Source organism: Streptopelia decaocto (genome assembly GCF_964273445.1).
Source record: "Streptopelia decaocto genome assembly, chromosome: 14".
Classification (NCBI taxonomy): domain Eukaryota; kingdom Metazoa; phylum Chordata; class Aves; order Columbiformes; family Columbidae; genus Streptopelia; species Streptopelia decaocto.
This window is the reverse complement of record NC_138669.1, coordinates 6,470,348-6,496,663: the sequence shown is the minus strand read 5'-3', so window position 1 is coordinate 6,496,663 and position 26,316 is coordinate 6,470,348. Positions and strand designations below refer to the sequence as shown.

At 47.4% G+C, this 26,316-nt stretch overlaps 2 protein-coding genes across 3 annotated transcripts; one reads left to right on the top strand and one right to left on the bottom strand.

The window, feature by feature from the left end:
* Window positions 1-249: 249 nt before the first annotated feature.
* ZGPAT (zinc finger CCCH-type and G-patch domain containing) lies at window positions 250-7,834 on the bottom strand. 2 transcript variants are annotated; one of them, XM_082065741.1, is made up of 7 exons: window positions 7,722-7,834; window positions 6,953-7,640; window positions 6,094-6,227; window positions 5,198-5,356; window positions 4,067-4,198; window positions 2,774-3,191; window positions 250-2,329 (listed from the first exon to the last, which is right to left on the bottom strand). In XM_082065741.1, exons 2-7 carry the CDS (start codon window positions 7,597-7,599, stop codon window positions 2,191-2,193), a joined length of 1,629 nt encoding a protein of 542 aa, XP_081921867.1. In that variant the 5' UTR covers window positions 7,600-7,640; window positions 7,722-7,834; the 3' UTR covers window positions 250-2,190. The 2 variants fall into 2 exon arrangements, with proteins under 2 accessions (XP_081921867.1, XP_081921866.1); XM_082065740.1 differs by lacking the exon at window positions 7,722-7,834 and having other exon boundaries at window positions 6,953-7,608.
* ARFRP1 (ARF related protein 1) lies at window positions 7,760-18,179 on the top strand (the record flags this gene model as incomplete). The annotated part of the gene is made up of 8 exons (XM_082065742.1): window positions 7,760-8,316; window positions 9,636-9,735; window positions 10,119-10,206; window positions 10,668-10,750; window positions 11,225-11,306; window positions 11,805-11,875; window positions 16,323-16,423; window positions 17,930-18,179. 8 exons carry the CDS (start codon window positions 7,760-7,762, stop codon window positions 18,015-18,017), a joined length of 1,170 nt encoding a protein of 389 aa, XP_081921868.1. The 3' UTR covers window positions 18,018-18,179.
* Window positions 18,180-26,316: the final 8,137 nt, after the last annotated feature.

Here is a 26,316-nt window from a genome sequence, read left to right as displayed (position 1 = left end):
AGCTCGCTTCCTGCAGACGCGGTTGCTGCACCCAGCACATCTGGGTTCCTCCCCGCCCGGGCTGCTGCCGCTGCCTCTGCGGCACCCGGCTCGCCAGAGCGGCCTCTGCGGCACCCGGCTCGCCAGAGCGGCCCCTGCTCCCCGCCCGGCTGGTTTGGGTGCCGGTTCCCTGCCCACAGGGATATAAAGGAAGAACGGGTTGCCACGTACCATCATTACCTTGCAAATGAACAACACCTTACAAAGAAGGAGGGGAAAAAATAAAAACCAGCTTTATTCACCAGGGATGTGAACTGTCCTGGGTGGGAGGCAGGAGCCATTCGGATCAGGGTCTGACAAGTGAGGCTGTGGAGATCCCAAGGAAGGGTCAATATACAACTTTGCCAAGGCACAGGGCTAATACACCCAATTCTTACAGAGACAATGATGTTAAACAGCGTCAGAGAACAAACCAAACCAAGACAGAGAGTGCCTGTGCTGAGCCAGGCACACGAATCCTCGTCAGCACTCGAGTGCGGGGAACACACAGTCACCTGCATGTGAAGGACACTGAGCTGGTTAACCCTACAGTTAAGCCCAGTGTGTGGAGAACACAAATTAGAACAATTAAGACAGTGCGATTAATTTAGTTACAACCCAACGGATGCTGAAGCGCTCGAGGCAGCTCACAGCACCTCTCACATCCACACTGAGCCACGGGGGCTTTCCAGGACTCACTTCAGCACCTTTCCTGCAGACATTCATCTTGTTCACTTTTCCTGCCGCTCTGGGTTTGCTGAGGTGTGTCTGCAGCCATGCGAAATCCCACAGGACATGAACAACTCTGATCGTATCTTCTTTCACCTCTTCTGGTGAGTTTGGCAGCCTGACCCTACGAGGAGGTGCAGCCCAGGCCAACAGCTTTAGAAGTTTCTTAGGAACAGATTAAAAAAAAGTGGCACCAAAGGAGCAAAACTTTTCATTAGAAAAATGACTCACAGAATAAAAGGAAATTGATTTCTTAGATAAAGAAAAATATGTGTCTTTAAGATACTGGCATGAAATCGCAAACAATTTTTTTTTTTTTTTTTAAAAGTACCTACAATACACAAGTCCAACCAGAACCAGAGTCTGATGAAACCACCATCTCCTCTGGGGCAAGGGCTGGCTGCCACCAATGCAGAATTTACCCTTGGGGAGAAGCCATCCCTCCTGGCCAAGGACTGTCCCACTGCAGGGAATGGGACTTGCTGCTGCCAGCAGAGCCTGGAGCTCTGCGGGGAGGGACTGCAGACACAGACCCCATCTCTGCATCCATGGGGGGCAACTCTCACCTGCATCTGCATCCTGAGGATTTTGAATCAAATGACCTGTGTTCAGTGAGCCACCCAGGGCAGAAACACTCGCATAACGGTGGCAAAAATCACCAGGTTCCCTGTGTGGTTGCTCCTGGCCAGGAGGTTTGGGAATCTGCTACTCTGCTTATTCCCCCACCTTTGGCTCTCACAGAATCACGCAGCTTCCCATACCAAGCAGCTGGGCTCCAGCACATCCTGGGGATGCTGTGACAGTCAAAGTGATGAAATTGGATGCTCGAGGCTGCTCGTACCCACCTCCACGCTGCCCGTTTTCTGCCTATTCTAGGGCTACAAGGAACCGCTCCCCCAAAAAATGGAGTTCTCAGATAAACCCCACAGCAAAAACCAGAAGGCAGAGAGCAGCTGTAGCAATTTGCCTTTGTTGTTTTCACCCAGCATGAGCCTTTTCTGCTTTGTTGGGATGTGCTGGGGACTCTGCCTCGCCTGCGATGGCAGTTGGTGGCAAACACAAGCCACAGGTGCCGGCAGGATGTGGGGCGCTGGGAGCCCCCCCAGCTGTTTTGTACCACCAGTGGTACCACCCGAGTAGCTACGTGCTCAGGATGGAGGTGCCACAGCAGTGACGGAGGGAAGAGTGTGCGAGAGAACAGAGAATCCTACTTCTTGGAGCTGGTCCTTCCACAAGGCCCAGGCTCACTGAACACTTTCAGGCTGGGTGGCTGTGCGCTCCTCGCCACAGAGCTCAGAACCACCTCCTTTTAGAAACTGCTGCTTTTCAGACCAGTTTTCAGGCTGGGCAGCCTGAAGCACCCAGAGGAGCAGGATGTCTCAGCCAGGCTCCAAGGCCACAGCTACAGGGACCATCCCCGCGGTCAAACGCTTTCGTCAGAGATCAGAACTCCGTCATCTTCTTGTGCGTGTCGGCTTTCTCCTGCTCCCGCTGCAGACTGGCCTCCTGCGCCTGCAGCTGCCCCAGCTGCTTGTGTGCATTTGCCAGCTTCTCCTCCAGCCGAGCTGCAGCAACGCTGTGTCTGGAAGCAAAAAGCATCACAGCAACGTCATCGTGCGTGATTGAGATCAAAGGCTTGTCAGCATCTCAGGAAGGTTTGCCCTTTCCTGTGGGATCGGTGCAAGTGACCTGCTGAAAGCCAGGAGGAACCTGATGCTCAGCACAACCTGGGCGAGAAAACGCCCTGCTGGGATGCTCGACAGCAGCGCTGCAGAGACAGGCATGACAAGGGTTCCAGAACCTTCCCTCAGAGAGCTCCTCTCTTTGCCACAGCTTCAACTCCAGTCAATGGACCCCAGATATGTCAGCCAGGGTCCACGCTGGTCCACAGCATGTGCTAAGGTCTCTCTCCTTCCTTCCCCTTCCATCTCATTCAGATATGTTCCAATTGTTCTTCTTCCCCGATTTCAAGCCCACCCCCTCCCAAAAGCTCATCCTGCAGCCCCCAAGAAGAATGTTTTCCTACCGTCCAAAGTTGCGTTCCAGGGCCTGCTGGATCCCTATGATATCCCTCTGCGTTTGTTCAATCTTCTCCGCTGTCTGGAGGAGTCGGACGCTCAGGGCCTTCCTGCTGCTCTTGCTGGCACGGTAGATCTCTTTGCTGCTCCTCGCAGGCAGTGCTGTCCCTCCAGCCTTCTCCCCAGCGCTCTTCCCGCGCAGTTTCTCATTCAAAAAGTCAAACACGTTGCGGGGAGGCTTACGGCCGCCCGCAGGGGACCGTCCGGAGCCGTTTCCCTTTGCTCGGCATTTCCCCGATTTGCCTGGGTCCAGCTTTCCCAGTTTCTTCTTCTGCAGCACCTCAGCGCACTGGTCCAGGGATTTCCCTCGAGGAAGCACCACAGCCTGCACCGGCTCCACTCGGCCATCGCAATTCTTCCCTAACCCTGAGGAGAGACAGCACGCAATTACTGCAAGTGAGGACATCCCCTCTGGAGGGACCTCCCACCACAAGCTCGCGCTGACAGTCACAAGCTCAGAACAAAACGGCTTTTGAGGTACAAAAGGCTGTAACCACCAGCCCAGTTGAGGGGAGCAGCAGAGTCCCCAGCACGGTGGATGCGGGTGCTGGGACAGGAACCTTCCAGAGCAGATCTGGGATGAAAAGCCTGAAGCCATCTGTCAGGCCGGTTTCTGTGAAACCAAGCTCAGTCTCACGTTCTCAGCTTCTCGAGCCAGATTCTTCTTAAAACTGGTTTGGTTCCTCTGGGGGAACCTGAGACAAACGCAGCTGGCCTCCCACAGCCCCCAAGGCTCTGTACAACTTGAGCAGCGAGAAGCTGGTTCAGCAGGCTTTGAAGTCTGTGTCTAGAGACAGGAGATGCTTTGACACAGACATCAGAAGCTTCAGAGATCAGTTCCCTTCTACCTGAAGCCTTTGAACATCTCAAAGGAGAGTTCTCATGGCTTTAATCATTAACTTGACCATGGTTCCAAATGCCTCCAGTACTACCAGACAGGGCCTGGTGCGCACATATGCCCGTACTTCAATTAAACAGCTATTCCTTCATAGAATCATTTTGGTTGTAAGAGACCCTCAAGATCATCAAGTCCAACCATAAACCTTCACTCCTTCTATCACTTCCAGGCAAGTGAGATCCATCACACAGCTCGAGCCTTATCGAACAGGCTCTTCAGCAAATAAAAGGTTTAGCTTCATCCAAAAAATCTCCATTTTCTTAACCAGCTGCAAGGTCCATCACCAGATGGAGGTGACGAGGCAGCTAGGCCCTCATACCACCAGGTCACCTTCTCCCCTTACCTTTCCCAAATTCGTATCCCATCCGAACAAGGAGTTTGGAGCCAATACCACGAGTATGGGCTTCCCAGCCCCCGAAAGAGGAGCTGCACGCGGGGGTCCATTCCCCGTTCTCTGGAACTCCCGAATCTATCACTGTGGCACAGAAGAGAAGAACCAGTGAAACACAGAAACAAAGCTGCTACCTAAAACCTTCATCTGGGGCACCCACACAGCATGAACACCCTGCATGAGGCAGAACGATATGTGTCCCCCACCCTAAAATCCTTCAGCAGCTCCTCCACCCATCCTTGGTTCCACTGAGCTGTCACCTTTTACAAAGGCTGCACAGTGAGTTACACAGTGAGAGACTTCCCTTGATTTAATGCACATTCCACTTCCTAGTTCCAGGCAGAATCATCCAGAAGTTTTTACAGTTCCTCTCCTTTCTTCTCGGATGGTCACACAGACCAACATGTGTCATCAGTGTAAAGTCTGGCACTGTGGCAGGTAGGATTTATGGGCCTCCAGCTCACGTCTCTGGTATGAGGCTCCTCTAGGCCACTGTACTAATTTTGTGTCATTAGAATCCAATGATCTCTATTAGGTTAAATTAAAGAGCTCCAGGACACATCTTTGTCTCTGTGACATAACTGTGGCACTAGCACAGGGACAGTGTTGTCTGTGCCACCCCAGAGAAGACATCGGCGCTCTGTGTCACCTTTCAGTAGTAAAACAAGGCACAGCAGTTCCTGTGACCCCATCGAGGGTCTCGCACTCTTGTGAAGCTACATGGAGCTCCTGGAGATGAGGAAATCTCCCAACCCACTCATTAGCTCAGCCAGTCACATAAGGAACCGCCTCAGAGCTCAGAACTCGGCTCTAAAACATCACACCCTCTTCCTTCTTGAGCTGGGCATTCCATGGAAACCTCCAACCTTCATTAGCCCAGTAATTTGCATAAAACAAATATTTTTGTTTGCAATTGCAACACAAGAGCTCATTACCATTCTCTGTCTTTCAGAAAGACACAGAGAGCTGATCTGCTCTTCAATCAGGGGTGAGACACTCACAGCAAAAGCCCCAGGAGGGCAACTCAGTAGGTCCCAGACCTGGATCACGAGTTGCATTCGCTCACACCATCCCCACTCTCACCTTTAGCGTAACCTGAATCATCGACGCTGTCCTCGTCAGACTCTGCAGACGAGGCACCGTCATCACTGCGCAGCGGGGGAATGACACTGTCTCCTTCCACCACAGCTTCCTTGAGCAGCAGGGAATCAAACTTCACTGTGTAGTAACCACTGTCGATGTCTACAGAAGGACAAGCGAGGACAAGAGCTCCAGTAAGGCTCCAGTAAGGTTCCAGTATGCAACCAGCCAAGTGCTTTCTAAAGCAGAGTTTGCTCCGACGGAATTGACAGGGGAGGGGGGAAAGGCCCAAGGAATGTGTGTTTTAAAAAATTCTGGTTCTATTTTGTGCTTTAGATTTCTGTCTGTGAGGGAAATGCACCCACTGCAATGAAAACCTATTTCCACAATGCCTGTGTTGACACTTAAAGGTTGATTTCTAAAAATGAAGTAAGATGGGATTAAAGAGAAGACTTGCTCCTCTCTGACCTAAGAATAGTCAAAGAAAGATGAAAGGAGAGACTAAACCCTCACTCCCTCCAGGACAAAGGGAAGGCTGTACCAGCAGCCACCTCCCCAGCTTTTGTTTAAAAAAGAGCAGATTATTGCTATTCTAACCTAATATGTATGTGAATTCCTGCAACACCTGCCTCTTCCCTGCCAGTGCAGTTAATGTTGTCATTTCCTTTCCATGTTCCTGCTCTTCCACCTCCTTTTTGTCAAACACAGTCTCCTATTTCCCAGCCTATTCTCTTCCCAAGCCCAAGAAAAAAATCAGAGCATTTTCTCAGCTACATCAAGATTTTCAGTTTAGGGATGCGCTTACATAGTCAACATTTTTTAACCAAAAATAGTTGAGCTTTATATTCACTTCACTGTCCTCCCAGAATCCCAGCAAAGCTCACTCCGGCACGACTCACCGGTTATTTTTGCCGCGTACCAGATCCCGTCGCTGTGTTTGGCCAGGCAGGCTGAGCCCACGCCCAGCGCGCTCAGGTCGGGCTCTTGGAACGGCTGAAGTTCCTCCACAGCGACCACCTGGCCGTGCGAAAACCTGCCGGGGGAGGCGGGAGAGGAATTATCTCCTTTGAATAAAACATTTTAAATAAAAATTCCTTCTCTCCTTAAAGGAAATGCAAACAAGTTGTCAGCGGTGGTGAATCTTCACCAGTAATTATGGAAGTTTTACTGTGTTTTCATCACACAAGTTATTCATTTTTCATCTCAAACGTATTAGTTAAGCCATGTAACAAAGTACACATCCCACCCCAGAAAATTAAGCTTTCCTTGCCAGTGACACATCCAGTAAAAAGTCTCACAGATCCTTTGAGATAAACCAGATCGCACAGACACACAGGTCCCTGGTCGAACCTCGTGCCCCAAGTGAAACCACCTTCAAAGACTGATCCAGTTGCTCAAGGGCTTTATCTAGTGAAGTTCTAAAGATCTTCAAAGATGGAGGCTCTACAACCTCTGTGCAACCGGAACGTGTGCGCTATTGATAGAGGAGCTTTGGTGGTTTATTTTAAAATAGTAATTAATTTAGTAATTCAACTGATTATGTAAAACCTCTCTAACTTTCCCCATGGGTTTTTCCATTTAATCTACAGAAAACAGCCAAACCACCACTTACCATAACACGTTCTAAAAACATAAAGGCAAAATGTCATTTGGTACAAAAGCCAAACACGGCACTTTCAGAGGAGCTTTTTCCCTTTGAACGAGGCCTTTAGCTACGGGACAGCCACAAGCCCCCTCCCACCCGTGTTTCTTTTTTACCGACAGTTCTCTTTAAATCTGCACTTGTCATCCAGGAAGAAAGGACACGGCTTGAGAGACTTGTGAGTGGGGTAGAGATACAGCACTCGGACCCCCGCGCTGCCGTCCTCCAGCTCCTCCATCCCCACGATCATGGCGTTATGGTACTCCAGGGTCCCCCACGAACTGTAGTAAGGGGCTTTCACCTTCATCCCGCTCAGTTCCTCCTCCTCCTCCTCCTCTCTGTCAGGGTCCTCCTCCTCTTCATTGTACTTTGATTCACCTTTGTCATCAGTTTCATCATCATCTTTTTTAGATATCACATCATTATTAGCTGAAAGTTTCTCATCAGTTCCCAGCTCAGCAATCGCTTCCTTAAAAGCCGCATATTCCTCATCTTGGGCAGAACTGTCTGGGGTGGTGCCTGACTCCAGACCTGCTAGGGAGGAGGAGGAGGCATTTGGATCTAAAGTAGCCAGGAGTTTGCTCTTTTTAACAGACACCAGGCTGGACTCGGTCAGTTCTATCAGCTGCTTTAAATCCTCCTGCAACTGAATCAAGTCCGACTGCTGCGAGGGGTCCAGGCCAGCCCCCAGCGCCAGCTCCACCTGCTGCAGCTGCGCGTTGTAGGTCTGGATGGCGGCTTCCAGACTCTCTTCATCCATCATCGGCAAAACAAAGGGCTGTTCAACTGCGTCCTGCCCGGAAACTCAGAACACATTCAAAGTGTTTACTTAAGACGAGCAACTGTTTGGACAACTAGCCCTTGTCCGCAGGAGCTACCATCTACCCCGCCGTCCCGCTACTTCCCTCGGGAGGGACCAGGCGATGCTCCTGCAGCGAATAGGCGGCGAAAGGCGATGGGAGAGAACGAGGAGAGACCGGGCCTGGCCCGGCCCGGCCCGGCCCGGCCCTGCCCTCCTCCACCACGACGCCCGCTCGAACCCACCGGGCCCACACACGGCACCACTCCTCCCTCAGCCCGGGCACTCACGACGCGGTCGTTCCACCTCGGGGCCGACAGCGACCTCCCTGCCCGTCCCTGCCTCGGCCACCCCGCTCACCCCTCAGCTCCCCCCTCTCTACTGTGCCGCCGCCATGACACCCCATCAACTTCCGGCCTCCCGCACTCCCGCTTCCGGCTTCTTCAGCCAACGCGTTACACTACTTCGGCAGCGAGACTCCCCACCCCTACTGCGCCTGCGCAGGCGTCTTCTCCTGGCGCTGAGCATTCTGGGACTTGTAGTCCACCGCCCCTGCCCGCAGCGCCCCCGCGGCGGAGCCGGAACTACGTTTCCCAGAGCGCCGCGCGAGGTATGGGCGGGCGGCCGGTGCGGCCGGGGAGCGGCGAGGCGCTGGCTGACGGGAGGTGTCTCCGGTTCCTGGTGAGGGGCCGCGGGTTGCGGGCTCTGTCCGCCGCTTTCCGCGCTCGGGGGACGGCAAGGGCCGCGGCGGGGCCCGTAGGGCACGGCTGGGCTTGGGCTGGGCCTGTGAGGCGCCGCGGGCCCGGGACGTGGCTCTAGGCCGTGAGGGGAAATGGCGCTGAGGGCCGGTTTCCCTGTCAGGCTGTGGCAGGGGACGGAATGAGGGGTCCCGGTTCCAGGGGAACGGACGGGCGGTTGGGCACACCCGGGGTCACTTGCCGGCCCGAAACGGGAGCGGACCGGGGGCTTTGTCCCCAGCCCACCGCCTCGGAGCCTCCCGGGGGCGGCGTGGGGCTGCGGCCCCTAAGGGCCGGGGCGGGGGGTCCCCTCCCCGGGGTACCTGCGCACTGAGCTGCCCTGTCCTCACCCCCGCTGTCCTCCGGCCTCAGGAATCGCTTGCTTCTGGTCTGGAACACTTTTTTTTTTCCCCTTCAGGGAAGAAGGGGCTGTTTCTCTGCACACTTGCTCAGAGACAGTTGCCTCTCAAAGTCTCCGCCTTGGGGTTCCCTGTGTCTGTATTTAAACAGAAGTGTTGTTGCAATGTTTTGTGAGTCAGACGGAGGACTCGGTACCGATGCTTCCTGCATCCCAGCAAATCCAACAATAAAAAGCGCGTCAGCTTCTGTGGTTGTTGGTATCGCTTTGTCTGATTCTTAGTCTTACGCTTTTGGCTTGTTAACTTACCTGTCATGTCTTCATGGCATTTTAAGATGACAGAAGACTTGCGTGGTGGATACCCTAACAGAAGGCTGTTGCTGGATAAGATTTAAATTAAGATAATTCAGGGCATTCGTGACCCTTTAGAATGTGCTGCACTCAGTTCAGCCATTTAAGATCCCACGATACTGTCAAATGGATCAGGAACAAGGAGGAGAGGACTGACCCATTCTGAGTATTTGTGTGAAGTTGGCTTCATTTTCTGTGCATCTAACATGCCACAACAGACATCCAAGCTCTTCTTTAGATCGCCTGTAAGCCCCAGAGCAGACAGGGTCGTTTTCAAGTGCGGGTTGAGTTTGTGGTGGACACTTCATGCAGGAACAGAGGTTAAGCTCTTTGGAAGATAATCCCTCCCTTGTATGCATTTGAAAATTTGATCTTGAGCTATTTACATGATTCCTCTTATATCTGTGATTTGTCCTTGGATTGCCTAAGTGTGAGAGTTACTGATAAAAGAACAACGTCACTTATTTATCTGGTGTTGGGAAAAACTTGTGTTGTGCAACGAGAGGCTTTTGGAAATGACCTGTTTGTTAATGATTTCCTGGTACTTGTTGCAGGAGCAGAATGTATACTCTGCTGTCTGGGCTCTATAAATACATGTTCCAGAGAGATGAGTACTGCATCTTGATCCTTGGCTTGGACAATGCTGGTAAAACCGTAAGTGCCGTTTATTGCCAGTTGTGTAGAGGACACACTCAATTCTAAACACCCTACAGAGAAAAAAACTTCCAAAGGGTCGACCTTTCTTTGACTGTATTGGGAGTTAGTTTAGTGATGTCACAGCAAAGAATCAACTTTTCCCTTGTAGTTAAATTTAGCAGAAGCTTTCAGGGATGGAGCCAAGGCTTGGGTAATCCCATAATCGCCTGTGAGCCCTTCTTTCCTTGCTAAAATCGGGAACAAGAAGTGTGGTTTGTTCCAAGGTTAGGGTAGAATCTCTTGGAACAGAATTTTGCAGACATGAAAAGGCTGGTTTGGGTTAGGATTGCCCCAGCCACTAAAATATTCAAGAGTAAATACTTTTTCTTGTTCCTTTTCAGACCTTCCTTGAACAAACTAAAACTCGATTTAACAAGAACTACAAAGGGATGAGTTTGTCCAAAATCACAACCACTGTAGGCTTAAACAGTAAGTAAATCTATTTGGGATTTTATCAGCTTTCCTGCAGTTAGACAGCAGATGGTTCTTGTTTGAAATATTCAAGAATTGACAAAGTCAAAATACTTCCTGGAAGTAGAAGTCACATCTCCCAACTCCCCGTGTCTCTTTGTAAGAGAATAAAATTAGCTTTCTTAGCTTATAATGAAAAAAACCACAAAGTCTTGAAAAACCATGTGTCCCATTTCAGTGCTGTGTTCAGAGGTTAAGCTAAATTTCACTGGAGTTCATTCATTGGCCTGATTCTGATATTATTGCACTGACACGACTGATATTAGTGGTCACTTCTGTTGTTGAAGGTAGCCACTGCGTGTGATTTGTTCCTCTAGAAAACTCTTGTACCCCAGATTTGTTAGGGGAGTGTGCAGGTGTTTGTGCTTTAACAAACACCCTTAGTTTTCAGGGAATCGTCTTTTCTTCTTTCCCTCTAGTTGGTACTATTGACGTTGGCAAAGCTCGGCTGATGTTCTGGGATCTTGGTGGGCAGGAGGAGCTGCAGTCTCTCTGGGACAAGGTTGGAGATGTATTTTTTTTTTTCTTTTAGCAATATTTTTGTCTCTTTTACAACCGAAGCAGTGTGATAATTTAGTTATTTTACAGGTGTACTGGTAACTCCAGTATTTAGCATCAACGCTTTTCCAGAGATTCAACTATATCTGTGCAAGATTAGCAAAGATAATGCTTAATATTTGCATTGTTGTTTAGAGACAGCAATTACCAACCCATATGTGAGGGTTATGCCAGTAGAGAGAAGCTTTTTGCAGGGACAGAGCAGCTTTTTCCCCTGTTGCATTCAGTAGGCCTGCAAACAGAACAGCCAACGCTTTGTGTGCCACTGTTCTTCTCAGACACAGACCGTGGAAACCACTGGCTCTAACTGGTTGATCTATTCCATGTGTATCAAAGTTTTACTCAATATAAAAAAAACAGTAAGAGGAACAAATGGTCCCAGCGGACAGATACACTGATATCTGTGGTTTCCTTTCAGTATTACGCTGAATCTCATGGGGTGATCTATGTTATTGACTCCACTGACGAGGAGAGGCTCTCAGAATCTAAAAGAGCTTTTGGTGAGTATGTTGTGTTTTACCTGTCTGGGGATTTCGTGATGTTTTGTGGCACAATTCCCTCATTACTGTCATGTCTGTTCCTGTGTCCTTGAAGGAAGCTGAGTGGCCTCTTGATGACACATCTGTTGTGCTTTTATGCTTTTTTGTTGGAATCTGTCATCCTGTCTGTGACACAGGACTCACTTTTGTTGCCTAAAATGGCCCTGAATCTATTTTTGTGCTTATGCTAATTATTTTGGAATTTTTATTCCTTATTCTTTACTTATCACCTTGTTAATTCTTAGTAACATGCTCATTGATCAAAATAATGTTTGGAGTTTGATCTGGAAAAAACTCTGTGAAGAAAACAGACCTGAGAGGTTGTATCAAATGAAACTGTAATGCAAGAAGGAGCCTCTTGCTTCATCTGTGTGTCTACGTAGTCTGTGTCAGGCATTTGCACAACTTTAGCATCCAGAAGTGGCTGAACCTCTCTGCTTTTGTTCCTGTGCTTTCTAGAGAAGATGATCACCAGCGAGGCTCTGGAGGGGGTTCCCATTCTGGTGTTAGCCAACAAGCAGGATGTAGAGGTAAGATTATTGCAACTTTAGTTCGTAAGTGAGCAAATAACCCTCGGAAAAGTGAGCTCTGCATTCATGTTAAATTTGTTTCATGTTCCTGGAGTGATCATGTGACACTTTCCCACTGCTGAAAATATTTGCTTTCAGTTTAGTTTTATTTTTTCCTTTCTTCTCCCTTTCCCAGTGGCATAAGTGAACTTACTACAGGTGTGTCCATCTCAGCTGTTCTGAACTTTTATGTAAGCAGAACAGACTATGTAGCTATCGTGGGTCTTGCTTATACTGTGGCTTGGTATCTTGATCTGTTTTTTCCTGTTTATTCAGAAAAAAAAACCCCAAAACCAAAAATGTTTAGTGCACTTTGTTTATGCTGCCCTACTGTTCCCTGGGAAGAGCACAACAATTGTGTGTGAAGCAGTATCTTCCTTTTCCCATAACAAGGTCTGTTCAGTGAAATGTTCTGTTTGTCCTAGAGCGTTCCATAAATGACAGTGATGAATGGCAAGGGAAATGTTTTCTCAATAGTATAATTTGAATTCTTTCTAGCATATCTAGAATGGCAAAGCTCTTTGTTTTGTATTTGACAAGTTCGTGAGAATTACAGGATGACTGTTTGGGCGCATGCAGGGCAGTCCTCATCTACCCCGGCCTGGAAAAAAGGGAAGACAGTCCCTAAAGTGGTTGTGGCATTTTCCACGTTTTCCTTCTTTCCACGCAATGTACCTGGAATTCCATTGCTGCAGTTGGGGTGATTAATCTCTAGATGGAGCCAGAGACATTCAGTAGAATCTGGAGTCCCAGCGCGGACAGCTGTGGACTGGATCTCTTTCAAAGTACGCAGAGACTTCCTGGCTGCTTCCCCTGGACTTTACACCTGGCTCAGTGAGTTTACTTGTGGGAAATACTTGAGACTTCCATAGAAATCACTTTGGCTTTAAAGAAGGATTTGGTTACGCTTCAGTGTACAATACAACAGATTCTTTGGGATGATCGTAAGATTATCTAGTCGTAGAAATTAAATAAATTGGGTTCCACTTAAAGATCAGCGAGAGATTAAGGGACAGGACTCTCAATTCATGGTCCTGACTTTGCTGTGAACTCTGATATGTGAGAAATCGACTGTCTTCTTGGTGTGGAATCCAGAATATGAACTCTTCTCTTAAGCAAGGTTTAGAAAACTAGAAGGCCTGTTTCTCTGCCATTGATCTAGCAGAATTTAAAACCTCTGGAAGAAAATTAAATATTACAGGTTTATCATTAGTAGAGGCTTTTCTGCTCTGGATCTCCAGACATATCCTTGTCATGGGGAATTCTCCCCAGCATCCCTCTGTTGATGTGGATGATGATAAGGGTGGGTAGGTGGTATGTTAACCTTGCTGGGACGTGCGGTTGAAACTCTGATTCCATCTTTAGAGGTCAGCACAACACTTGTGAAATATATCGCAGGTCCTACGTCTGACATAGATTTTTTAAGTTTACATTCCTCACAATAAGCTAACAAAAGGTCTGACTCAATGCCTGAAATGTCTGAAGTTGCATGAAATGTAGGAATTTCTTGGCCCTGATGCTAAATTCCTTGTAGAAAAGAATTCTGCTGTTTATAGGCACCACTGCCTTCGGGTAAATTGCATGCACTCAGCGCTGCCAAGCTCGAGCGGTGTTTGCCTGTATCAGGAGATGAAATACAGTCATAGACTGCAAAATACCAATTCTAATATTGTGACAATATTGTATGTGATTTTTTTTTTTTCACCAGGAGAATGCTCTGTGTTTAGCAGGGACTTCCAAACTGCATGATTTTTTAATAATTAAATGACTGCATCACATGTGTGTTGTGGGAGGGAATTTGTTTTGAAGTTTTTTTAAAGGAACTATTGCTGTGTAGGGGAATTAAATGTCTAATATCTAATTATAGACATGAATTATAGACATTACATTTGGGTAATGCTGTTCTGAGCCCTTCATAAAAGGAATTTGGTTGTGCGGGCAGGTGATTTCTCCCTAGGCTATGCCTTGAAGACCCTTCATGCAAAGATGGCTTAGATGCATTCTGGTGGGGAAGTTCAGATAGAAAAATGATTTGTCAAGTTGTGTGAGTTTCCTCTGAAATGTAAGGTAGATAATATCACTCCAGAAAGGTCATCTGTGGCTTTTATTATTGTAATTGGACACTGTTTATGTGATCACAAGTCCAGCTTCCCTAGTTTGCTCTTGGTTATGTGGTTTCAGTTGAGAAACAAAACACATCTATAAACAAATATTTTGTAATGCAGACATGGAGGTGGAGAAGAGGGAACTTGGAAGCTGCAGCTGACATTTTCTGCTGAGCGTGCGAGGCTCGGACGCTCCCTGGTTGAAGTGCTGGGTAATCTGCCTCGTCCGCAGCTGTAGGACAGGATTTCCAGCCAACGGCTCTGCTTTCAGCTCTGAAACAAGGATTCTCTGAACTGATAATTCAGTGATGTTGTCCCCTCTGCTGGTCACTGAACTCCATCCCCAGGGGAAAGAGATGTTCCCCGAAACGGGGATTTAACCTTCCTCCTGCCAAGTCTCATATACTGAAAAAGAGTAATGACATGAAAAATAGCTCAGATTACTGACATGCAGCTCTTCCTCCTCCCCAGTTGTTGAGTGATAGACCTGTCTAGAGCTTTGGTTTGAATCAAGAGGCAGCTGGACCTGTATTTCTTACTTGGCAGTGGACATCATACCCAAACTAAAGGAGCATCTTTTACAAACTTATAGAGAATTACTTTTTGCTAGTAATCTCTTGCCCATCTTCCAGACCTACTGGTCTGAATTCCAACTCCCAAGGTCAATCTGACTCCCTCTAAAGTTAGTGTTTGAGGTTTTTTTTAATGTATTTAACTATTTTTCCTGTGGATGACAGCTGATCTTTTCATTTGGCAGAAATCCTGAAGTAAGTTCTTAGGGTTCTGGTTCAATGAAGTAAGTAACATTTCTCGATACAGTTTCCAGCTCATTGATTGAAACTGCGAGTTGGAAATGCAGCTTAGGTCATAAGACAGTACATTAATCAAAAGTTGCACAACTAACGGATTCAAGGCCCTTCACAGTAGGAAATCACAAGTCTGGATTCAAGGGCACCGGTTGAATTGGGTGTCATTAAACTCCTCTCAAGCTGTTTCCTGAGAAACTTTCTTATTTATAAACACTGAAACCTGCTTATTTGTCACATTGTCATCCCCACAGTAGTTTCCTGTATTTAATTTCTCCAGAAGCAGTATTTTGCAAAAGGGATAGCTGGTGTCATTAATTTCCATCTTTCTGCTAAGTTAGGGTCCAGACTTTTACAAGACTGAATTCCTGTTTGCACGTAGTCTGTTCTTTCAGAGTGAACATCCTCTTGGACTAATTCTTGAGACTTACAGGGGTCCAATTTGGAATTTGAGTAAACACGTGCCCAAAATACGTGTGTGAGCCTCGTTGAAGGTCCAAAATATCTTTGCAGAGAGAGGAAGAAAGCTCGGCTTGCAGCCAGTTAAAGTGCTTAAATGGCTTGTCTGAGGTTTCTGAAGAAAAAGCAAGCACCGAGATGAAAGGTTTTAAAGGCTGGTGATTTTTCTTGTACCTGCCTCCTGTGTTCAGGGAGGAAGATGCAAGTCCAGACCTCGGTAGGGCAGGTTTGCTTTTGTTGTGTTTGTAAATGTATGAAGTTTTTCTGGTGACACTGTGATTTATATCAGGAAAGTAATCCACTGGTTTATTGGGGGGTTTGTGCATTTGCATATTTTAAAGCCACTTCTCAGCAATCTCTGAGCAGCCTTACAGGAGAACAAGACCTGATGGTGATCAAGAACAAACTGGCACCAGGCACCAGAAAATGTGCTGCGTTCAGTGCTGTCAGCATTTTCTCCTGCATGCAAAATGCAAACCAACAGAGCAGCTGTGCCTTTGATGTCAAGAAATGTGCTGAGAACTGGGGAAAAATCCCATCCAAGCTGCTTTCTGAAAGTGCATGTGCAGGGAGACGTGAGCCAGGCCATTGGCAAAGACTCAGCGACAGGATGGGGCCTGCCCAGGGCTCGGGCAGGTGCAGCGTTTCAAAAGGCTTTGCAAACAGATGCACTTTTGTGGTGTCCTGGTGGACAGACTTGTGTGTGACAACGGGGCAGGTTGGATGTAGGATCCTTGGATGTAGGATCCCGAGAGTGCACAGGCTGTGCTGGTTTTCATGACTCTGCTTAGACGTGTACACCTTGAGGGGCAGGGAGGGGTGGGAGTGTGCGTGTACTGCCTGAACATAGCGTTCTCTTTGGTGAAAAAAGAATATCTTCTTTTTTTTGGAAAGAAGTTAATTTGCTGTGTTAGTGGGTGAGGGGGTTTAACCTAACAGCGCTGTGCCATCCGGACTGATGCGAAAGGGGGAATGAGGGAATAACGTCACCATCTCTTGTTGCACAGAACACAAGCTCTTTTTTGGTTTCCCTTGCAGACTTGTCTGTCAATACCTGACATCAAGACAGCGTTTAGCGACTGCATTAACAAAATTGGGAAGAGAGACTGCCTGACACAGGCCTGCTCTGCCCTTACTGGGTGAGTACAAGAAGGGATGGTGTTTTGGTAAACTGTCAGCTGCAGAGCAGTGCTGTAGGATTTAATAGCCCCTGGAAGGAGCTGCGCTTCCCTCCCAGCAGCGACAAATCCTTGTTTATGAACCTTGGGCTTGCACTGGGTCAGGAACTTCATCTGTAAATCCTGCCTATGGAACATGATAAAACTGTACTGCTGGCTGAGAGCACATGGAGCTGTTGATTCTTGTGCTTTGTCATCCCTTCTCCTTACACAATGATCTTTGCAGTCCTTGGTTTGCTGCAGCTCCTGGCTTTTATGTAAGAAGTCAGTTGAAAATACAGCTGTTTGTGCCACTGCCAGAGAAATGAATACTGTTCCATTGATGGAGGCGTAATTATGCTCTTGCTTTCTTATTTTTTTGGTGTGCAGATAAGCTTTGTTATGTAGATAATATAACAATCTCCAAGAGTGTTCTTACACTGGGGATGCCTGTGATTTAAGACAAAATTACTAGAACAGACCAAACTCTGGGAGACTGTGATGTACACAGCTGCATGCCATGGCCTTGACCAACTCACGCGATTCTTGTTATCTTTGATCACTGTTGCAAAAATTTGGCTGTGCTTTCAGTTCTTTGAGTGAAAAGTGCTGTTTGGTGTAAGTCGAAAGTACCATTCCAGACAGCTGGAAATACTCCTGCCTGAGTTACTGCCTGTACGCAATCCAGAGCTTGGAGATTTCTCCTTTTTTTATGTAACAAGAAAGCTGTGTTGTTTTACAAGCTACTGCAAAGGATAAAAACAGCTTCTTAAACCAGGAGAGAAATCTCTGGTGTCTGCATTGCTAAGAATCAAATGCCCTTAAGCAGCTGAGTGACCACAACAACAATGGTTAAGCACTGACTGGAAGAGAAGTGTTAGATAATAATCTTACGAAATGCAGCCTTTTCATTTGTTGTGGGTTTTGTACAAACACTTCTAGGTTTGAACCGTGAGGAATTCCCTTACAAAATTTCAGTTTGAGTTTGCATTTAAAAAAAAGTAAAGAAATAGTGGAAGTCCTGGCTGGGACGCCGTGCAGAGCGGTGAGTCGGTGACTCGCATGGCAGCCCCGGTGCAGCTGATTGCAGAAAGTCAGAGCCAGGATTGGAAGATCTGATACAAGTAGCCTGAGGCTACTGAGGCAAAATAACCTCAGACCAGCTGACTGTTGAGTATTCTGATGCTTGCTCAGCCCAAGGTTTCCACAGAGTTGATGACTAACTAAATTGGATTAAGACTTGTACAGACACCAAAAAAATAAAGGATAGAGTTTACATACAGAGTTAAAAGAAATCAGATTCCCGTTATTTGCATGTATTAGAAACTAGAGTAGTAATGCCAATAAATAGGGTCGGGGCGGAACCCTTCACCTGCTCTTGTAGGGGCTCAGTTAGGGACTACGTGTGCCGTGGTTTTGTTCTTGGTTGTTTGGTAGGGTTTGTTTTTGTCTTTTTTTTAATCTTGTCTACTTATCTTATTTCCTTAGCAAAGGAGTGAACGAGGGAATTGAATGGATGGTGAAGTGTGTGGTGAGGAATATTCACAGGCCCCCAAGAAAGAAGGACATCACGTAAGAAAATCCAAGCCAGCCAAGGAACGGACAGTCATTTCCACACAGTTTTGTGTCCTCTTTAAAGGAAGGTGGTCCACTGGATTCCTGTTACACCCGATTCTTTCCTGAATTTGGAGACAAATATTCTCTTTCTGTGTCTAAAAAACCTGAGCAAAGGATTCCAAGTGGGTGGGGGGGTGGGAATCTCTTACATTAAGTATTAAGCCACTGGTCTGAGAACATAGACCAAGTGGCAGTCTACACTTTGCAGATGCAAAGGACTTAATTTTCTACTGTAATACTTTGTGATTCTTGATTAATTAGTCTAACAGGCTAGAGGCCAGTGACGTGAAGGAGCTCCTGAAGGAACCGTGTAGGTGAATGTGAGAGGGGAAGGAGAGCCTGGGGACGGTTGTCCCTTCTGCCAGAAGACTCCTTGCTGCTTCAGCCCCATGGTTGCTGTGGGTGGTGTTACTGGCCCTGTTATGCTGCTGTTTGTATAATGGGGAAGAGGCAGTGTTGATTATCACTTGATTTTCAGTCAGCACGTTGATTTGTAACTTTTACCTGTGGTAAATGCAGATATTGAAGCCAGCAGCTGCGCAGTGGTGCAGAGTTGGAGGTGGGTATATGAAGTGCAGAAGCACTGCCTTGCTCTGACTGCCAGTCTCTTGTGTGTTCTCATTAATTGTAAGAATAGTTGGTATCTTCTGTAACTGGAATTAATTGAGGCCCTCTGTGTGATCTCTCTAGGCTGAAAGCTGAACCTCCAGGCAGGGAGAAATCAGTATGCAATAAAGCTTCTTACTTTGAACTTCTCTTGCTGAAACAACTCATGTTCAGAAATAGTGCTACGCAGCTCTCTGTTTTTTTGAAAAGTGAGGAAGAACAGAAAGGCACCTCCCAAAGTCATACAGTGCTCACTTCTTACGTAGCCTACCCAGCCAGTAATTCTATTGACATATCACTAACACTTCTCCAAATATCTCTTGTTTTACATGTATTTTGCAGTGGTTTCGCAGTGAACGTTGCTCTTTGCATGTTGTAGTTACTGGTGACTGTTCTGCGCTGTTTGCTCACATAACTAAGGGAACATTATCCAAGCTCCATTTGAGCAAATTAGACAGTGTTTGTTTAAAGATAAGTTATTTGGCATCTATCAAAGAACTTTCTGCTAAATTTTCTGCATGCAACTCATCACAGATTTATTTTTTCTTTTATGAGGGAACAGAATTCATTCCCTCACATCTGGTCAAAGCGTGAGGGCAGCTGGACTGTGTCATTAGGAACATGAAGTCCATGGAAATAATTGCATGCTGGAGAGTGGAATCTTACTTCTTAGTAACACTAGGGTAGAAGGCGAGACAAACTGTCAGGTAAGATGTCAAATACTTTTCAAGTCCGTGCTGCTGTCAGAACAAGTGTTATAACACTGTACCTGAGTTTGAATTTGAGTGGTGCTGGTGTCAGCACCATATCCCCGAAGAATTAAACTGCACTAGATCTAACACAGACACCAGAGATGACACGAGGCTCCATCTCAGGTTTGTTACACGCGCTGTGGGTGCAGAGGGTCCCTCCAAGATCACTCACCTTTCTCTAGGTGCTGCATAGGGCTGAGGGTTTCAAGTGTGCAAAAGTGTTGGATGCCCAGTGGAAATGTCTCTCACTTGGCCAGCTCTGAGAGTCCGAGTGTTTTCAAGGTACCTCTGGGCTTGGTTTTTCTTTCAGTTGGCTGGGTTGGTGCTTAACAATTAAACTGAAGTTGTAAAACAGTTACTCGTGGACAACAATGCCTTATTGAAAGACAACACTTCAGTCAAGTAACTTGAAACGTCTGTTTAATGGGACACCAGGGGTTTTCCAAGTTTTCCACATGTTCTTCTCAGATCTCTCCCTCTTCACTAGGAGACCAGGGAGAAGAAAAAACAGTTGAGCTTGGGGCCATAGCTGTTGTCACAAGTTTCTGGACACAAAGACTGCTTTGTGGCACATACCAGCAGGAGGTCTTAAATGAAATGAAACGTTTTGACTTCAGTCAGAATTCCAAGTTCTCAAGAGTGGCAAAGTCCTTCACCCAAAAAGATGCATCAGCCGTCTTTACATAAGTATGAGCATCCTCTGATGTGCACAAAAAATCAGGGAGAATTACTCTGAAACCGGTAATGAAAAGTTTTACATCATTCAAAGTTAGCTTGAGAGCTGTAACAGCAGCTACGTGAGGGGGCAGACAGATGCAGCTGCTTGGCTGCCAAAGCCTGTTTAGGAAAGAGCGTCACAGTCAGATTTTCCAGCATTACAGATGAGGTGCACCTACCTGATACTGGGGAACGATTTACCAAGCGCTGGGGAAGCCCAGCAGGGAAGTGGTTGAGCCAATCGCTAAACTGATTTGGTGTGTCCTCCGTGCTGCAGCATGAGGGTGATGCAGGAATTGAGGCTCATCAGCCAACAGGTGCAAGATAAAGATCTCACTGTTCAAGAACAACCTGGGCCAGGCTCTCGCTGATCTTGCACCACGTGCAGTTACTTTATATGGAGCACAAAGACACTGGAGTGCTGCTCAGTCGGCTGGGTTTGGTTTGTATGTGCTCTGTATGGCAATAAATGCTGCACAGGGGCACTGCTGACTCCTTCAGCTGCTTTTATGGCAGCTTTGGTCACTATGAGCAGATCTGCTGTGCTAATGATGCCCAGTACTGACCAGTACAATAGAACCAAACTGACATGGAAAAGCTCCTGAAAAGGACTGGTAGTCAAGGCATAAACTCCACAAAAATTAATCCCGCTGGAATAGTCTGAGATGATATGTTGATAGCTATTTTATATTTCACTCTGTAATTTAATCAATAACTTATCATATTTTCAAACTTGTGCTTTACTTAAGTCCTTACAGGATGCACAGACTTCTATTTAAAATGGTTTCGCATTGCAAGTGCCCTCCCCTGCCAGACCTCCTACCAAAGTAAGGACATTTCTGAGGAGTTCAAACGTAATCAGGGCTTCCGACGGTCGCTACATGGGAGATGGGCCTGTTTTGCCTGTTCCTTGTTACAGCAATTAATTTATCTGAAGAGCTGCTTTATCCTCCCAAAGTAAAACAGATTCATCATCCACACTTAGTAATCACTTTTGTCATGCTTTACGCTGAGATAAAGCTAATCGTCGAGTGATCACGGTAGTTCTTCTGCTTGCCTTATTTGAACATTGGCAGAAGATGTAACTTTCTCTCACCCATCTGGAATTTCCCTGCTAGGCAAACACTTGGTAGCTGGTAGCAGCAGGAGGCAAGCGCATTCCTTAAAAAAAACACAAATCCCACTTCTAATGCTCTGCAGTGCTCTCTGAATTGCGGTGTGGTCCCCTTGGTGGCAATTTCTTCTTCATTTGGACACAGAATAACAGAGTTACAGGTGTTTCTGTTGGTACAATCTCATCCAACAGTACCGTGTTGGCCTTGCTGCCATGACCCCGTGGTCTCCTCAGTGATGCTGATGTCAGGTCTTATCCTGCTCACCGTGACATCCCGTTCCACACACCCGGGGGATGCACCAGGACAAACCTGACGCAGCTTCGAACCAAGGCCAGTGTCTTATTTAAGGCTTTGGCAGAACCACCTGTTCCAGAGCAAGGTGAAGACCCAAGCAGAGCGCACAAAGGGGGTATTTGCCCCCGCCATCCTTCCAACACTCTTAAACTAAAATTAGCCTCTAATAGAGAGGTGGATTTAATATCCTTTCCAGCTCTAGGGTTGTTTTATTCCTAATCAAGTCATTTTTAGTCTCTTCTTCCTTGTGATCCTACTTACAACGTACTGCCGGCACATTCTATAACATCATCTGCACAATAACACATGCAGTACATCCATCAGTTCATTAAGGCAAGGACCTGCCTTTGCACATCACCGATTGGGATCTCCAGCAGAAGGGCGCTTTTCTGCAAGTCTGGAACTTCGCTTCTCATCAGTGATGATGTTTCAGCGGTGCAGGAGGCTGCTGGGTTAGTCATGGTTTCCAGAAGTGTGTGTTCATTGTGGCTTTGGGAAGTGTAAGGTTACAACAGCCCTCAGCTGAAAAGCTGGACTAAAGTACTTCAGGGTTGCTGAATTGATTTTGGGCATTTCATTATTCTATTAACTGGTACCTTGCAACTTCTCTGCTGGCACATGGTGTTAGTTCAAGGAGAGAAAGTCTAGAGGGATCTGCTAAGAAAGGCAAAGAGTGGTCTTGACCATTATCCCTTTAAATTAAAAAACCATCTACATTAATCAGATTTTAACTGACCAGCAGCCACAGCAGCATCCACACATAAAGGAAAGTGGGTCCTGACTCAGCTTTTACCAAAAGAAGCACCACAGATTGAGTTTGTCTTCAGTCTTGGGGACATTTTCAGAGATGGAAAGACATTGCTCCCAGGTGTTTGTCTGCAGATTTCCCAAAAGTGATTTGGACAATTGAAAAAACCAGGCTGAGTTGCCTCCGCCACACAGACAGGTCACGGGCTGGATACCGGCTCAGAAATCCTTTCTGGCCCAGTTTTCTCTCAGAACTTGGCTGGAATGTCTCTCCAGGGAGCTCAGGGGCCGGGGAGAGCTGGGAATTGCTGCTGCCGTCCGCCCAGCCCTCCTCAGGACACAGGATGCGGGCAAACAAGAGCAGGTGCTTTTTCACTCTGGAATTTTTACAAGTTGGAAATCCCACACGCAGCCTTCCTGCTGTTCAACACGGTGTTTTGTTTGCCGGACCTCAGGCATTTCCCTCAGGGCAGCGGTGCCTTTTGGTTTTGTTGCTTGCGCTTTTGAAATCCCATAAAGAGTTGTTTTTCTGCTCCTCTGGTAAAAGCAGCTTGCATGACAACTCCTGGGGGGTTTCCATTAGTTTCTGTACGCACGCTTTGGCTTTTTTATACCCAAAACCACTTGAGGAGGATCCAGGTTCAGCTGGCAGTAGTACCTGCTCTACTACAACTCCATCTGCACAACCTAAATCTGATCACAAGCCTTTGCCCACAACACCCATTGCCGTGGAAGGGATACTGATTAAATTTTCTGATGAAAGAAAGAAACAAATTGGTTTTAAAAGCAGTCAGGCCCTTCCGTAGGAAAATGACCGAAAATGGGCCAGCACAGCGTGCAACATCACTGGGGAAAAAATGACCTAAATTTCTTCCATAAACGAGGTGCTCGTCAAGTGGAAACAAGAGGAGGAGGAACGTTTTGCAATGAATTACTCAGTTGTGGAATTCTGTCTGACATTTACTCTTAAGCACAAAAAAATCACTTGCTGGAGGCAGGAATCTCCTCATTCCTTCTCGCTTGCACTGTCTGAAAGCTGAAGGTCGACGATTGCAAACGAGTTTCCAAATTCCCATTTCGTTAGCAGTGCCCGCTGCTCATCACCACATCCCTCACATCCCTTTTTGCCACACGCTATCAAAAGTGATTGTGAAGATGAGGCTGTTGATACACTTGCTTTGGAACCCATAGGGTGAAGCTTCCCTTCCTTGAAACAAAAGCCATGCTGGATGAATACATAGTAAGCTTTACTAACAGTAGTAACTCATGAGTAATGACCTTTTTTGGTATGTGTCTGTAGATGGTATTGTGTTTCTACCACCCACACGTGCTCGTATGTGCATGTTCTCCATCCTGCTGTCTGCCCAGCTGCTCCTGGCCCTCGTGGCCATGGAGGAATCCAGTGTTTAACCCCGTTCCTCGCAGACGGGATCTGCTGCAGACGCTGTCCCAGGAGGGGGGACACGGGCGAGCAGCTACACATGGCTGCTGCACTCACCACTACAGCAAACAGCATCATCGTTTAGTAAAACTTCACGATTTGGAGCATACATCCCTCAGCTGAAGGGATGTCGAGCTAAAGTGTGGAGGAACTAAGTCCAACCTCTGGTCCAGTGCAGCCCTATGACTTCTATGTTCGGTATGTCCCACAAACACCACCCGAGGAGAAACGAAATTCACTGTACAATTAAGCGTATCCTCATATGTTTTCCCAAAACAGAAACATAGAGTTGTTCCTGTTGTGTTCCAGTTCAATTCATAGGCAGGAACTCCTCTGCTAGTTCTCAGAAATCAAATAACCCGATAGCACCTCGTCTGTAGATCTCCTTTAGCAACGCTTTTTGAGTCACACTCCCACAAAAAAAACAACAACAAAAAGGTTTTATAAGACAGTCATAAAGAGGAATAAGGAATTCATTGTTCCCAGAAACTGGTGTTGCAAACAGCGCCTCTCACCCCCTGCCCCTTTAGACAGCAACAGCCAGACCCAAACACACCCCAGCCCCTGTATTCACCCCCCTGGGGTCCCCGTCCTGTGATCAAAGTCACAGCTCAGACAGGTTTTTGTTTCGGGGGAACGAGGTGACCTGTGAGATACCGGGGGTGTCCTGCCCTGCTGAAAACTCCTCTGACACAAACAAAGCTCATTTTCACATGAGAAGTTTGCAGTTATGCACAGTACCCCTGTATCGCACACCCCGCCTTAGCAGCGGATCTTTGCCCTGGAGGTGCGAGCAGCCGGTCACCCGTGGAAGGGGAAGGACAACACCGAACCAAAAGCAGCTGATCCCACGCAGCCCCGGCCCCGCGAGGCTCAGCTCCCACACCCTCAGCGCGGTGGAAATTCCGACAGCTCATCCCCTGCCGTGGGATCACAGGATCACAGGATCACCCACGGCAGCCTGGGAACAGCTGCTGATCTCAAAGGGCAGCGGATCTGTGAGCAGAGATGCTGAATCACGGGCAAGGTGGTTCCTGCGCGACGTCATGTCAGCAAACAACACGTGAAAACGGGGGAAAAGAAGAACTTGGGTTTGGTCTTGCCAGAGCTGATTTGTTCTTTCAGGTTCAGAGTCCTGAAGTGGGGAATATACACTTGTACACTCCTATTCTTATCTGCCAAGTTTCCCAACTAAAGAGTCCTTGTCTTAACTTCTGGGAAGACCAAGAGAAATCCAATAAATGACCTCCTGAGCTCCAGCAGCGCAGAGACAGAAACAGAAACCAGAACCTGTGTGATCTGACTGAGGCTGACCAAGCACATCGAGCTGAGCTCCCAAACCTTTCTCTGATCCCTTATGCTTTATAGTCCAAAAGACCCTGAAATCCCCATGCCCGAGCCTGGGGGGCAGCACCCGGACCCCCCAGGTCCTCCTCGCTGAGCTCACATCCCGAGCACTTGCCGGGAAGTCGTCATTCCCCGCACTTCCATAGAAAAACCATCGAGTCTCCGGCTGCTCTCCCCCTGTCACAGCCCTGTCAGGGCACAGCTGGAGCTCTGCTTGCCCAGAGCACAGAAAGCCCCAAACCCAGCCCGGGACGCTGGCACTCAATGCCTCGGGTGCCCAATGCCGAGAGCGGTGACAAGGGACAAAACGCAAGGACCACAACCCTGACTCTCCCCCACATAAATACGGCATGACGAGGTCGTGATTTCCAACACTGCTTAGTCATTTCGGCACAGCAGGCTGTTCTGACCCTCTCCCTAAACATTGGGTAAGCTGGAAAATACCATTGTTTTTAAAGCAAACAAACAGTTGTTTTGGGAAAACTCCTCTTTTCCGTTGACCCAGATCATAATACATAAAGTGCTTGTGGTTCTAAAGAGCGAGGCTGTTGTGTAAGGTTGTTATAGCCTGGGTCATTCCAACCTCCCTGACCATGTTTCTCAGAAAACTGATGTAAGCGAAAAATCACTATAAGGTTTACTAATATATTTGATGTTTATCCAGGCTGAGCTGGCAGTGCCCAGACCTGAGCATTATAAGCTAAATACCCTGGGAGCAAATTCGGGGACCCGAACAACGGCTGAACAAACAGCAGAAATGTCCCTCAGACGTGACCCTGTTTTATGGACAAATTCCTCCAAGTGGCATATTAAAAAAATCTGCTTTTTGGAATGTGCCTGCTGCAAAGAGCTCTGAAGACCTTCAGAATGTGGAACACAGGCAGCTCATCACATTTTACAAGAGGGAAAGGAAGAACATATGGGGAAAAAGGGAGCACCCCCAGCCCCCCTGCACCCTGAGGCCAAACAGGGCTCAGGATTGGGGACCCTTCGGTCATCCGGCTGCCAAAGCGTTTGTGCTTCTTCACTAGAATCATATCGACAAACCGGTTTCCTTTTCATTAACGTTGTTCACTGAGGTTTTCACATTTTCATTAAAAGCACTTATCAGACACATCCTAGTTTTGATCGACACAAGGCAAAAATTCTCATTTCATTAAAAGAAATCCATCTCCTCACCTGATGTGCCAAGTGACGCAGACCCCGCGGGGCTGCCCAGTCCTCACCCCTCGTGTCCCG